Consider the following 12446-nt stretch of genomic DNA (forward strand, 5'->3'; position numbering starts at 1 on the left):
AAAGCTTCTAGCTTCACCTATGAAAACCAGAACCACTTGGCATCTCTAAGTAACAAGATGGGTGTGACCCAAAGAGAAGGGTCATTGGCATGGAACTGTCTCCAAGGCTCCATAGTTCGGACTGCATTTCCCCAAAATGCACTGATCACGGGTCCTAGCACTCTGCTCCTATAGCCGTTCTACAGAAGCACTAACCTTTACAGGTTCCGTTTCATCTCACAGTCACAGTTTCCACAGAGCAAAGAACAATGGAGGGATGAAAGTGTGTGGTCTGCTGAGGTAGAGGGAAGATGTAAGAGAGGTAAAGAACTATTAAGACGAAGGCAGAGGTGATAATGGGTGCCTTCAATCATATGAGGGCTATTTTCTCAACTTGTAGGACTTTTGTTTTCAATAAAAACCTGTTCCATGCAAAAAATTTCATATGGCCTTGAAGGGTTAATTACTGCCCACGCTCTGAAGGTAGCTGTGAGGTGCATTTTGAACACGTCAGACTGTAAAAAAAAAAAAAAAAAAAAAAAAAAAAAAAAAAAAAAAAAAAAGATTTCTAGTACCTCTAGCTGATGTGTTTTTATTCCAAACCTTTACCTCCAGAACCCTGAATGCACTGTGGTGAGCTCATAAATCCCCTGGACAGACTGACCGTCCACGGGTGCTGTAAAACTATAAACACACAGGAGTTAGGTATGAGATGCCTGACTTGTTACAAGATAAATTCCTGGCAGTGTTTTGTTTTCTCTGAAACACGGAAGCAGCAGGCTACCTTGGTGACACAGAAACTGTCTACAAAACAAGACATCATCCCCCACACGTTAACAAATGGCACTGCCTTGCTTCCTACCTATTGACCCTTGGCCATTCTGCTTCATGCAAGGAGAGAAACAATCAAACCTTCTCTGTAAAACGGACCAAAGGCCTAACAGACCAAACTTCCATCTCTCTCTCTCTCTCTCTCTCTCTCTCTCTCTCTCTCTCTCTCTCTCTCTCTCTGTGTGTGTGTGTGTGTGTGTGTGTGTGTGTGTTCACTTAGTTTACTTATCTTTAACACTGTTAACAATAAAACCCCAAAAAACAGTAGGCTACAATTCCTAGTAAGGTTGACTCTGAGTACAGATCATGTTTGTGTAAGTTGTACCATTTCTTTCTGTAAAAATGGGATATTGCATTTCTATTTCCTGGTACTATTACAGCTACGATTATGAAGTCTTTGCTGCTTTTTTTTTTCTTTCATTTTTTACAGTATCCTGAGAGAAAACAAGATAGGAAGAAAAACCTCCCAAACCTTTGATCAGGGTCAACTTCAAACTATTGAAACCTTTGAGTTGTTTTCTAGGCCCTTCTCTTAACATTGCTCAGTTTCTGGGCCCTAAATGTGTCCTGTATGGCCAATGGCCACCATCTGTAGCTATTCCAGTCAGCCATGTGTTCTAGTTTGCTTTGTTGCAGTCTCCAGCTAACTCCTTCTAACCCTTTGCCTGGCCCAGGTCTAATGGCTGAGTAATGATAAGGACAGATGTTCAGAGTCTGTCTCTCTCTCTCTCTCTCTCTCTCTCTCTCTCTCTCTCTCTCTCTCTCTCTCTCTCTCTCTCCCCTCAAACATGTCATTTCTTCATGCTCTCTTATCCTTCTTTCTCTAGAAAACATAAGTCAAAAACAACGAAACCCTCATGACTTGGAGACAATGGTTTATCCTGGCTAGTATTACGAACTTCGACAGCTACTTTTCCTTGGAATCTGTACTTTTCTTTTTCTGGAGTAGCATCCCCATGCCTTCCTGCTGACGTGGGTGGGGGAAAGATGCTCTCCCGAAAGACTGGCTTGGCTGTCTCTTCCTTTCATTAACGGGGTAACCTAGAGTTCCCCGAGGAGCCTGGCACGGAAGTGTAATTTTCCCGCGAGAACCCTACCTGACATTCGAAACGAAATGAAATTTAAAGTCATAAATATGAGAGGAAACGAAGGCCGCTGTTTTCGAGATGACTTTTAAGCCTGGGGCTTCGTGTGTGTGTGTGTGTGTATGTGTGTGTGTGTGTGTGTGTGTGTGTGTGTGTGTGTGTGTTTGTGTGTGTAACAAATCCCTGGGCTTTTTCTCGGACCCCTCCTCCCCTCCACGGATCTAAAGATCTACGAAGTGAAGTGGAATCGCAGCTCTGGCCAGGCAAAACCTCCTGGCTGGGACCCAGAAGCTGTAGCGGACCTTCCGCTCCGCCAGGAGAATAGAATGACTACCAGGAGGCCAGAAACAAAACACTTAAATGTTACATTTATTAAGGAAATGTTAAATAAGAAAAAAAGTCAAACGGTGTCACGGATATCAAGAGCACTTTTGTGGCGTAAACCGTGCAGACACGAGCTAAGAATTCTACTCTGGATCTTTGTCCCGGGCTTAGCTGGAGCGCTAGCCTCCCATAAAGACCCAGCTGGAAATGCACTAAAAGAAAGCACTTACCCCATTCACAGTCTCAGGCTCCCCTCCCCCCACCCGTTCTCCCAGAATGACAAAACTCTAACCCGCAGGCAGGCAAACAGGCCACTAGGGCACAAAAGACTGATCAAATATTTGTATTCAAGCAAACTAACACAAATCCCTTAAAACCACAGGTTACTATCGATCAAAGTTTCACTCTCCTAGTAGGTCGCAAAACCCACAAGCAACCCAATTAGGTCTGCAGCGTGGCGTATAAACAGTCACTTTTCCGGTCACTGGGCTACTGTTGCCTCTGAATACACACCCCTCCACACCCCGCCTTGCTCGGTCTCTCAAGCTGTCCCCAGTGCTCAGCCCACCTGCAGGTGGAAAGGGGCCTTCGTCGCTGGGTCCATCTCCCTGCATCCCAAGCCAGTAGCCACTCCCAAAGTTCTGCACCCTGCTTTTGCCACCTGCTGCTGAGTCCCGAAGTCTGGGCGCTCCTCGCCTACAGTCTTGCTTGGGGCATTTCGAAGAGCGATCAGAAATCGGTCACTTTTCCCCCCAAAGGCAGAAGTCAAGAGAAAAAACTGACTCCGACAGGTTTGCGTTGCTCGGTCCGAGAAGGTGAGGGGTGCATTACGACTGGCGGAGTACTGGAGGTGTCGGGGGACACCCGCCGTGGGCGACCCGAAGGCCACTCAGTAGGGCCCCACGACCACTGCCTCAACCTCTTTAGACGGCCTCCGGTCCTTCACTAGGAAGTTGATCATGCCTTCGGACTTGATGAGCAGGTTACAGCCAAGGAAGAAGATGCCGAAAACCACGGTGAGCGAGAGCACACACATTACAGCGATCTGCACCACGCGCATAATGTACAGGCTGCGCTCGTCGGGGCCGCCCTCGGCGAAGCCATCGTCGGTCACCACCGACGCCTGGGTGCAGCAGCGCACCGCGCGCTCCAGCGCCTCGCTACTGTTGGCCAGGAACAGGCCAGCCACGTCGGTCTGGTTGCCCAGCACTGAATTCATCACGAGAGCAAGCAGGCGCCCGGGAGGCGAGGGTCGAAGGGGTGGGGACCAAAGTGGCTGTAGCGCCGGACGAACAGGTGCCCGGCGGAGCGCTGGCTTGATCACTTGTGCGCGCGGGGCTCCTCCGTCTTTCTTTCAAAGTGCCAAGTCCGTAAGTGTCTCAAGAACCTCCTCAGGGCGCGCCGCAAGCTGGCTCCTGTGCGCCGTGTGCTGCCCAGGCAGTGCTCGTTCCCGGCGCTCGCTCGACTGGGAGCTCTTAGAACTTGGCGGGTTGGGCCGGAGGGGCCGTGGGAGGCGCGGGCCGTGGCGGTGGCCCGGCTGCTGCTCCGAACGAACAGCGGCCCCTGCTGGTGACAGAGCCTAGCGGCGCCTGCTAGGCGTGGAGGGGCGGTGAAGAAAAGAGCTAATATAGCAAGCAGGCTTTGTGCCTTCTGCAATTCCAAAGACTAGGTAGGTAAAGGTCACTAAGCACTCCTGATGGGAAGAACAAGTAAAGAATTTGGGGAGAGAGGCTGAAAGTTGCAGAGGACCCGATCACACCCGCTCTTAAGTGTGTCCTCCGAAGCCACCCCTCTCACCTCTGAGCAGATGTAAAGTGGCCAGGGACCAGATGGAACCGGCTGAGGCACTGGCCCACTGCCTGTGTTTGGCTGCTGCCTGTTCTCATCGGAAGACAAGTCGGCTGGGAAGACTCGGAATTTCTTCTCTTCTCCCTTCCTTTTTGGGGTACGGGGTGTTGGTGGTGTTATTATTGTTTTAAGGAAGGGAGAATGGAGGAAAACCTTAGAAATCATAAAAGAGCTATGTCCCCACCCTGCTTGGAAAGCTACTACGTGTGTAGTAAAAGCAGGATTTGCAGTGAGCTGTGAGGCCCAGGCAAGGCGCAGGACTAAGGAGGTGCTCTTTTTGTGGTTTGTGTGTGGAAGTGGTTGCCAAGAGCAGGGTCACCTCTCTGTTGAGGGAGGTGGACAGAGCGACCAACTACTTCATTGCAACTTTAATTGCAGAGGAGTTTTTGGACGAGCTTCCAGTGTTTTTTGTCCTTGGCAGAAAATCAGTGGTTTAAGGGAATTGCTCATCCACATCCATCACCTAGAATGCCGGCCAGCAGCTGGGCGCCTCCCTCTAGAAGCTGATGCTCCAACCCACCCTTCCTTCCTCAACACAAGGCAATCTGCAGACATTTCAGGGAGCTACGGATGCTCTGTCCATAGTGACTGCCGTCAGTTCTAAATTCTAGTGGAGGCATCTTACACACAGGTCACTTCTACTTCGTCTTAGGCTCCAGAAGATACAAGATTCTCTCTTCTCCCTCTCTCTCCTTCCCTTTTCCCCTGTCTCCCCCTCTTCAGTTCTCATCTTTCTTTGTTGCTCTACTTCCTGTTATAAAGTGCCTGGAAATGAGAGGTTGACATCCGATCCAAAGTTTTGAAAGAATACTTTTATAACTTCTTTATGGAGATACTCTATTGGGTGTGGAGGTGGGGAGAGGATTGGTATGTAGCTCAGACTGTCAGTCTGTCAATCACAGCCTTAGATCCTGTGTTTGGTGATGGTAGGCATGCACAGAGCCTTCTAATTACACCATGCTTGCTTCTTAAATTCTCTTTGTAAGAATCGTCCGTTCTGTGCTCAGGTCCTCTTAATGTATTGGCCTCCTTTAAGGTGTTGCCAAGCACAAAGTGGTGCCTTTTAGGCAATTTTTTTCTGGAAGCTACAGTATGTTCTAGATATCTAGATGCTTTTATTGTCCAGAATTGGACAATAAAATTGTTCCAGGTGTGAACAACAAAGAACCAGGCTCCCAGAGTTTAGCCATACTTTCCATGGCTTAGATGCTCTAGTTTTCACGATTCAGTCAGCCTGTATATATTAAACATACAATATATCAAATTATATACTATATATAAATTATATATAATTCATATATATGTAAAATTTATTATTAATTGACCATAAAGAATTTTTTACATTTTGTTATCAAGGTGATGGAATATCAGTAGCTGGCTCCAAGTTCAAATCCCAGCACCCATGTAAGACAGCTCACAGTCTCCTCCAATCCTAGTTTCGTAGGGATCTCATGCCTCTAGCTTCAATGGGCATGTTCACTCACAAGCAAATATCCACATGAAGACACATACACATGCAATAAAGAAATAAGATTGAGTCTTTAACACGTGTAAGAAATAATGTATATTTAAAACTCATAAAAGAATGTTAAGAAATATGAAGTCATGCTGTATGGATGATTGAAGCAAATAATGATTCAGGAAAACAAATGGGCAGAGAAGAGAGCATGATTCATGAACATGTAGGCCCACTCTGAGTTTAGAAGGTACATGTGATTGAACATTGAGGTACCAGTACTTTCTGGGGGTATTCCTGTGTTTCCAGGACCAGGATTCCAACATAGGGAGGTCTTGGGGTGAAGGAGAGGGAGGTGGAGAAGGAGAGAGAGAAGGGGAAGGACAGGAGAGAGTTGGGGGAGGAGGAATTGCTAGTTGAATCATTGTTGGAGTGCATATGAACTTACTGCTGTTAACAATCATTAGTAATATCATTTTAGTCAAATCAGTGTTAAAATTATCAAATGTTTATCTGCTGGATATTCTTATGTCTGAGCCAAACCTCATATTTGAGAAAATATGGTCAGAAGGAGTTGGAGAACACAGATTTTCTTTCCTTTCTTTCAGATGTAACTAGTACACAAACTGCTTGAAGTAGAAGGCAATGCTTCTCCCCACAAGATAGCACAGATCTATGGTTTTGCTACCTAGAAGGACTCATTTGTATTTATCTATGACTACTTCACCTTTGGTGAAGTAAGGCTGTGTTTTGGGGAGCTAAATGCTCTCATTGCAAATTTCAAGTATTGTGCAAGGACAGAATCCCTTGCTAGCTCTTTCTGAAAAGTACATCAGTAGCATGTAATAAATTCTCTCAGGACATCCTAGGCCAATGTTGACGGCAGTTATAATCTGTACTTTGGATAGCCTTGAGGGAAGACCAGCCACTTTCTGTACCAAAATCTTTTTTCCTTGATGCTGTGTGCATTATGAAAATATCAAGTAGACATTTAAACAGTCTATCAGACACTAAAATGATGTTTATTGCTTTGGGGCAAGCACTTTTCTTAAATTACGCTGTTTTTCACGATCTAAGTAAGATAAAGGAGAAGAGCTCATGCACAGGAGTCATTCACAGTAACAGACTCAGTGTCTGAAAACCAAGAAGAAAGCCAAAATGAAGCAGTGTTAAGTCCCCAAACCTCCAAAACACATCATGAAAGGCAAACACCTAAACCTTAGACTGACCCTCAAATCTGCACACAGCCTTCCCCCTCATTTCTCCCAGACTTTTACTTCATTTGTTTATATTAATAAGAATATTGTGATGGTTGGTATATATGCTTGGCCCAGGGAGTGGCACTATTAGTAGGTATGGACTTGTTGGGGTGGATGTGTCACTGTGGGCATGGCTTTAATACCCTCATCCTAGCTGACTGGAATCTAGTCATCTTCTATGGGCCTTCAGATATATAACTCTCAGTTCCTCCTGTGCTATTTCTGGTTAAACACTGCCACGCTCCAATTTTGATGATACTGAACTAAACCTCTGTACCTCTAAGCCAGCCTCAGCTAATACTTTCCACCAGTTACCAAATCCAAAGTTCCCAAATCACATTCTTCCAAACAAAAGCATGTTCAGGCCTATCACTGCAATAGCCTAGTCCCTGGTACCAACTTCTATCTTAGTTAGGGTTTTACCACTGTGAACAGACACCATGACCAAGGCAACTCTTAAGAAAAGAAAAGAAAAACCCTTTGTGTGATGCCATTTATATGCGGTACTTAAAATACTGACATCTCAATAAATGAAAGGTGAAGCAAGTAACCAAGGGTTGGGCAGAGGAAACAGTGGAAGGTTAGTGTTTGACCGATACAGTCTCAGCTGGAGAAGATTAAAGGCTCTGTATGAATGGTAGTGATGTTTTCACTATAATGTGAATGTTCTTGATGCCACTTAATTGTACACATGGAATTGTTGCAGTGCTAAGTTTTGTGGGTTTTCTCCTAATGAAAATTCTAAATATTTTAATTAGAGTGTACATGCAGTTTGGAAAGTATATCAAAAAATGCCCACTTTGAATCATCTGTCACTTCCATAGCCTGAAGAGTGTTGCCCTTGCAATAAATATTTTCTTCCTCTCTTTGATTTTGTGTCTTCTGTCATTACAATTTGGTTGTTTTCTTCATTTCAAAAACATAGTTTCATGACCTAAACACTTACCCCAGGCTAGCTCCAAACCCACTGTATAGTAAGGAATGACCCTGAACTTCTGAAATCCACCTTCCAAATGCTTGATTATGAAAAGATATGTGTCACCATGCCTGGTTTTACATGTTCTTAGAGAACTGAACTCAGGGTTTTATTCATGCTACTCAAGGTCTATACAAATTAGCTACATCCCCTAATCTCAAACGTTCATTGAATCAATGGGACATAAAGAATATTTGAACTTATAAATGATTTCTCAATTTAGGTTGCACTCTTGTGATATATAGGTCCCTTGATATTGAAGTTCTCTTCATAAAATTCCTGCCTTCCAAGTATCTTGAGCAGTGTTTCTTGTATGTTTTCGCAGCAGCTTCAGCATTTAAGGTTTTTAGTCGTTAAGGTTTAGAGTCTTTAACTTATTTTTAAGTGACATTTGCTGAATAGGCTTTTTTTTTTTACTGCAATTGTTTTTTTTTTACAGATGTCAAAATTTAGGTGACATAGCTTTGTTGGTTTATTTCCAGGTTCTCAACTTTTTCTTTTCTTTTTTTATTAAAAATTTTTATTTTCATTTCAAATGTTACCTTTCCCAGTTTCCCATCCATAAACCCCATCTCCCATCCCCCTTCTTCTATGAGGGTGTTTCCCCACCCATCCACCCACCCCTCACTGCCTTCCTACCCTGACATTCCTATACACTGGGGTTCCAGCCTTGGCAAGACTGAGGCTTCTCCTCCCATTGGTGCCCAATAAGGCCATCCCCTGCTACACATGCAGCTGGAGCCATGGGTCTGTCCATATGCACTGTCCCTGGGAGCTTTGGTTGTTATTGTTGTTCTTATGGGGTTGCAAACTCCTTCATCTCCTTCTATCCTATCTCTAACTCCTGCAATGGGGACCCCATTCTCGGTCCAATGGTTGACTGCGAATATCCACCTCTGTATTTGTCATGCCCTGGCATAGCCTCTCAGGAGACAGCTATATCAGGCTCCTGTCAGCATGCACCTCTTGGCATCAGCAACATTGTCTGGTTTGGTGGCTGCATGTATATGGCTGGATCTCCAGGTGGGGTGATCTCCGAATGGCCATTTCTTCAGTCTCTGCTCCAAATTTGGCTCAATATCTCTTCCTAGGAATATTCTCTCTCTTAAGAAGGACCGAAGCATCTGCACTTTTGTTGTCCTTCTTCTTGAGCTTCATGGGGTCTGTGGATTGTATCTTGTGTAATTTGAGTCTTGGGCTAATATCCACTTATCAGTGAGTGCATACCATGCATTTATGTATGTGTGTGTGTGTGTGTGTGTGTGTGTGTGTGTGTGTGTGTGTTACCTTACTTAGGATGATTTTTCTAGTTCCATCCATTTGCCTATGAATTTCATGAATATTCCTCCATTGTTGGTGGGATTGCAAGCTGGTACAACCACTCTGGAAATCAGTCTGGTGGTTCCTCAGAAAATTGGACATTGAACTGCCTGAGGATCCAGCTATACCACTCCTGGGCATATACCCAAAAGATGCCCCAACATACAACAATGACACAGGCTCCACTGTGTTCATAGCAGCCTTATTTATAATAGCCAGAAGCTGGAAACAAACCAAATGGCCCTCAGCAGAGGAATGGGTATGGAAAATTCGGTACATTTGCACAATGGAGTATTACTCAGTTATTGAAAACAATGACTTCCTGAAATTCTTAGGCAAATGAATGGAATTAGAAAATATCATCCTGAGTGAGGTAACCCAGTCACAAAAGAACACACATGGTATGCACTCACTGATAAGTGGATATTAGCCTCAAAGCACAGAATAATCAAGATACACTTCACAGACCATATGAAGCTTAAGAAGGAAGTCCAAAATGTAGATTTTTCAGTCCTTCTTAAAAGGGAAAACAAAATATTCAAGGGCTGTAGAGGGTAGGAGGGACTTGGGAGGAAGAGGTGGAAAACGAGGCAGGAGCAGGAATGGGAGGAGACAGGGATGATATGCAGAGGGTCAGGAATTTGAACAGAGGTGTGTAGCAATGGGAGATGGGGAACTTGAGGTAGCCACTAGCATATTCCAGATTCCAGGAAATCAAGAGGCTTCCAGGACCCAAAAGGGATGGAATTAGCTGAAATGCCCAACAAAGGGGAGGGAGAACCTGTAGAGACCATATCCAGAGCTAAGCCACTGCCCCAGGTTGGGGGACAATGCCAGCCACTCATCTCCATATTTTTACCTCAGAATGGTCCTGTCTAAAGGAAATATGAGGACAAAGTGTGGAGCAGAGACTGAAGGAAAGGGTATCCAGAGACTGCCTCATCTGGGGCTCCGTCCCATATACAGACTCCAAACCCAGACATTATTGCTGATGCCAAGAAGAGCTGCTGACTGGAACTTGATACAACTGCCACCTGAGAGACTCTGCCAGAGCCAGATAAATACAGAAATACAGATGGGGATGTTAGCAGCTAACTTTTGTACTGTGCACAGGGACCCTAATGGAAGAGTTAGAGAAAGGTTTGAAGGAGCATTGTTGTTTTCAGACAGCTCAAGAAAATGACTACTACTCTCTGTAACTTGATTTTGCATTGCACAAATGTCAGTGTGCACCAACAAGAACACTCACTGTTGTCCATTTCTTTTTGTTTTTGTTTTTTTCAGTTGTGCTTAACACCTTCTGGAAAAGGGATGCTATCCGTATGGTCAATCCAACTGAAATGACTGCAGAGGGTATATCTTACCCAGTGATTCTTCATTATTTCTCTGTGCTACTGTTCTTTTGCAGTCTGTCTTTGCCTTCTGAATGATACACTCTTACACACTGAACAGTGACTCAACCTTCTGGCAGAATGTTCTTTTCATCATTCAGCATTTCTCAGCAACCCATAGCTATAACACAATGTTCCAAATAGGGTCACTGTAGTGCTCCACAAATGATTCTTTTTTAAGCCAAAAGGTGACCCCCCTTTTCCTTTTGCTGTCACCAACCAACTCCGTGACCTACTCTTCAAATGATATCTTCGATGGTTCTGGAATCAAGTAGTCGGCCACACCATCTATGGAAATCATACCTTGAGTTTTGTCTCTACAGGGCTCATGGAATGGCATTGTTGAAATTCATGTAAATTCTGAAGAATGCCTCTGTGAGGCTTCAACAACCAGTCTCAATGCTAGGAGGCACAAAATAAAATTAATGTTATCTGAGAGTTCAGGTGTTATTAATATACTAGTATTAGAAAAAGGTGGTTTACCATGCTTCTACCACGAGGACTCTTTCCTTCATAAGGATCAGGATAGTGATATTCACTCTCACTTTTGTTTTGCATGATGCAGCAGGAAGCCCTCCAAACACTGGTACTTTATTTTAGATTTCTTAGCTTCTAAAACTCTGTTCAATAAATACCTGACTTTTTTATGTCACTTGATCTGTAGCATCAGTAGTATTAAATAGAGTAGCTTAACATGGGATAAAAGAGATGCTGCTAACAGGAGTGGGGTGTTATTATATCAAATTCTTCTATTTTAAAAAAAAGGAGAGATGGAAAAGCTTTGTAACTGAATCAAGAGGCTGGGACATTTTATCATTCAAAAAATGCATGCTAAAAGCACCTACATATTTATCAATATAGCCATACAGGCCATGATAGTGAAGGATTAGAAACAAAAAAAAATAGTAGGGAAAGCTTAACTTTTTGTAAAGATTGTTTAAAGTGTTTGCAACCAAAGTGTTAGTTAATAATCTCGTGGACAAGAAGTTCCTCCTCTATGAATTATTGGTGGGGGATGCTTCAGAGGCATCAGCATTGTTCTCAATTATCCACTATTACTAAATGTTAGGAGTCTAATGCTGAAGACATCACACACCACTTGGTTTGTAGACCATGAAGAAATCAGTTTGAACATGAGAGACTCTCTTCCTAACAGCTAGTTTTCACATAGGCTTCTGGAAAGAAAAGACACCAATGATTTACCCAGCACTTGACTCTGCATATTACATTATCAACTTGCCCAGTGAACTGCACCCACTGTGTAACAGTAGCACGGTGGTTATGGAGATAACCAACTGTGCTCTGGTCAGATTTGAGGCTTACTTCACAGAGAGCAACTTTACTTCGCTTCTGATACTATAAACTTGGTCAAAAGCCTGTGACTGTGTAGAGTACACAAAAGCCTAAGTATAAGCGAGTGACCGGTGATCTTTCACTATTTGGTCACACTGTCCAAATATTCTTAATATTTGTGTTTCACACGCAGTTCTATTCTGCTTTCAGCTTTAGGTGTTCATCTATTGCATGAACAACCTATCAATGGTAAAGAAGAGTGACTCTTCCTCCCTTAACAGTGAGTCAAAAACAGCCAATAGCTCTTCAGCTAGTGGTGGGGCCATATTATGCTCCTACTGTATTCAGATTGCTTATGGCTCTATAGATGGATCCACAGCTATCTACATAAGGTCAGAATAACTAGACAAGAAGGGTAATACTAACAGCAATAGAAAAAGATAAGAAATCAGGAGAAAAATAGGTTGGTGGATCCTGGATAGAGCTGGGGCAGGGAGTGTCTTAATCAGGTTTTATATTTCTGCACAAAACATCATGACCAAGAATCAAGTTGGGGAGGAAAGGGTTTATTAGGATTATACTTCCACATTGCTGTTCATCACAAAAGCTAGCCAGGACAGGAACTCATGCAGGGCAGGAACTTGGAGGCAGGAGCAGATGCAGAGGCCATGGTGCATACTGCTT

At 43.9% G+C, this 12446-nt stretch overlaps 1 protein-coding gene across 1 annotated transcript; it reads right to left on the reverse strand.

The window, feature by feature from the left end:
- Window positions 1-2245: 2245 nt before the first annotated feature.
- Rprm (reprimo, TP53 dependent G2 arrest mediator homolog) lies at window positions 2246-3663 on the reverse strand. The gene is given in 1 exon segment (NM_001044276.1): window positions 2246-3663. A coding segment is annotated over 1 exon segment (330 nt). The 5' UTR covers window positions 3439-3663; the 3' UTR covers window positions 2246-3108.
- Window positions 3664-12446: the final 8783 nt, after the last annotated feature.

This window comes from Rattus norvegicus, chromosome 3 (assembly GCF_021556685.1).
Source record: "Rattus norvegicus strain SHRSP/BbbUtx chromosome 3, alternate assembly SHRSP_T2T, whole genome shotgun sequence".
NCBI lineage: Eukaryota > Metazoa > Chordata > Mammalia > Rodentia > Muridae > Rattus > Rattus norvegicus.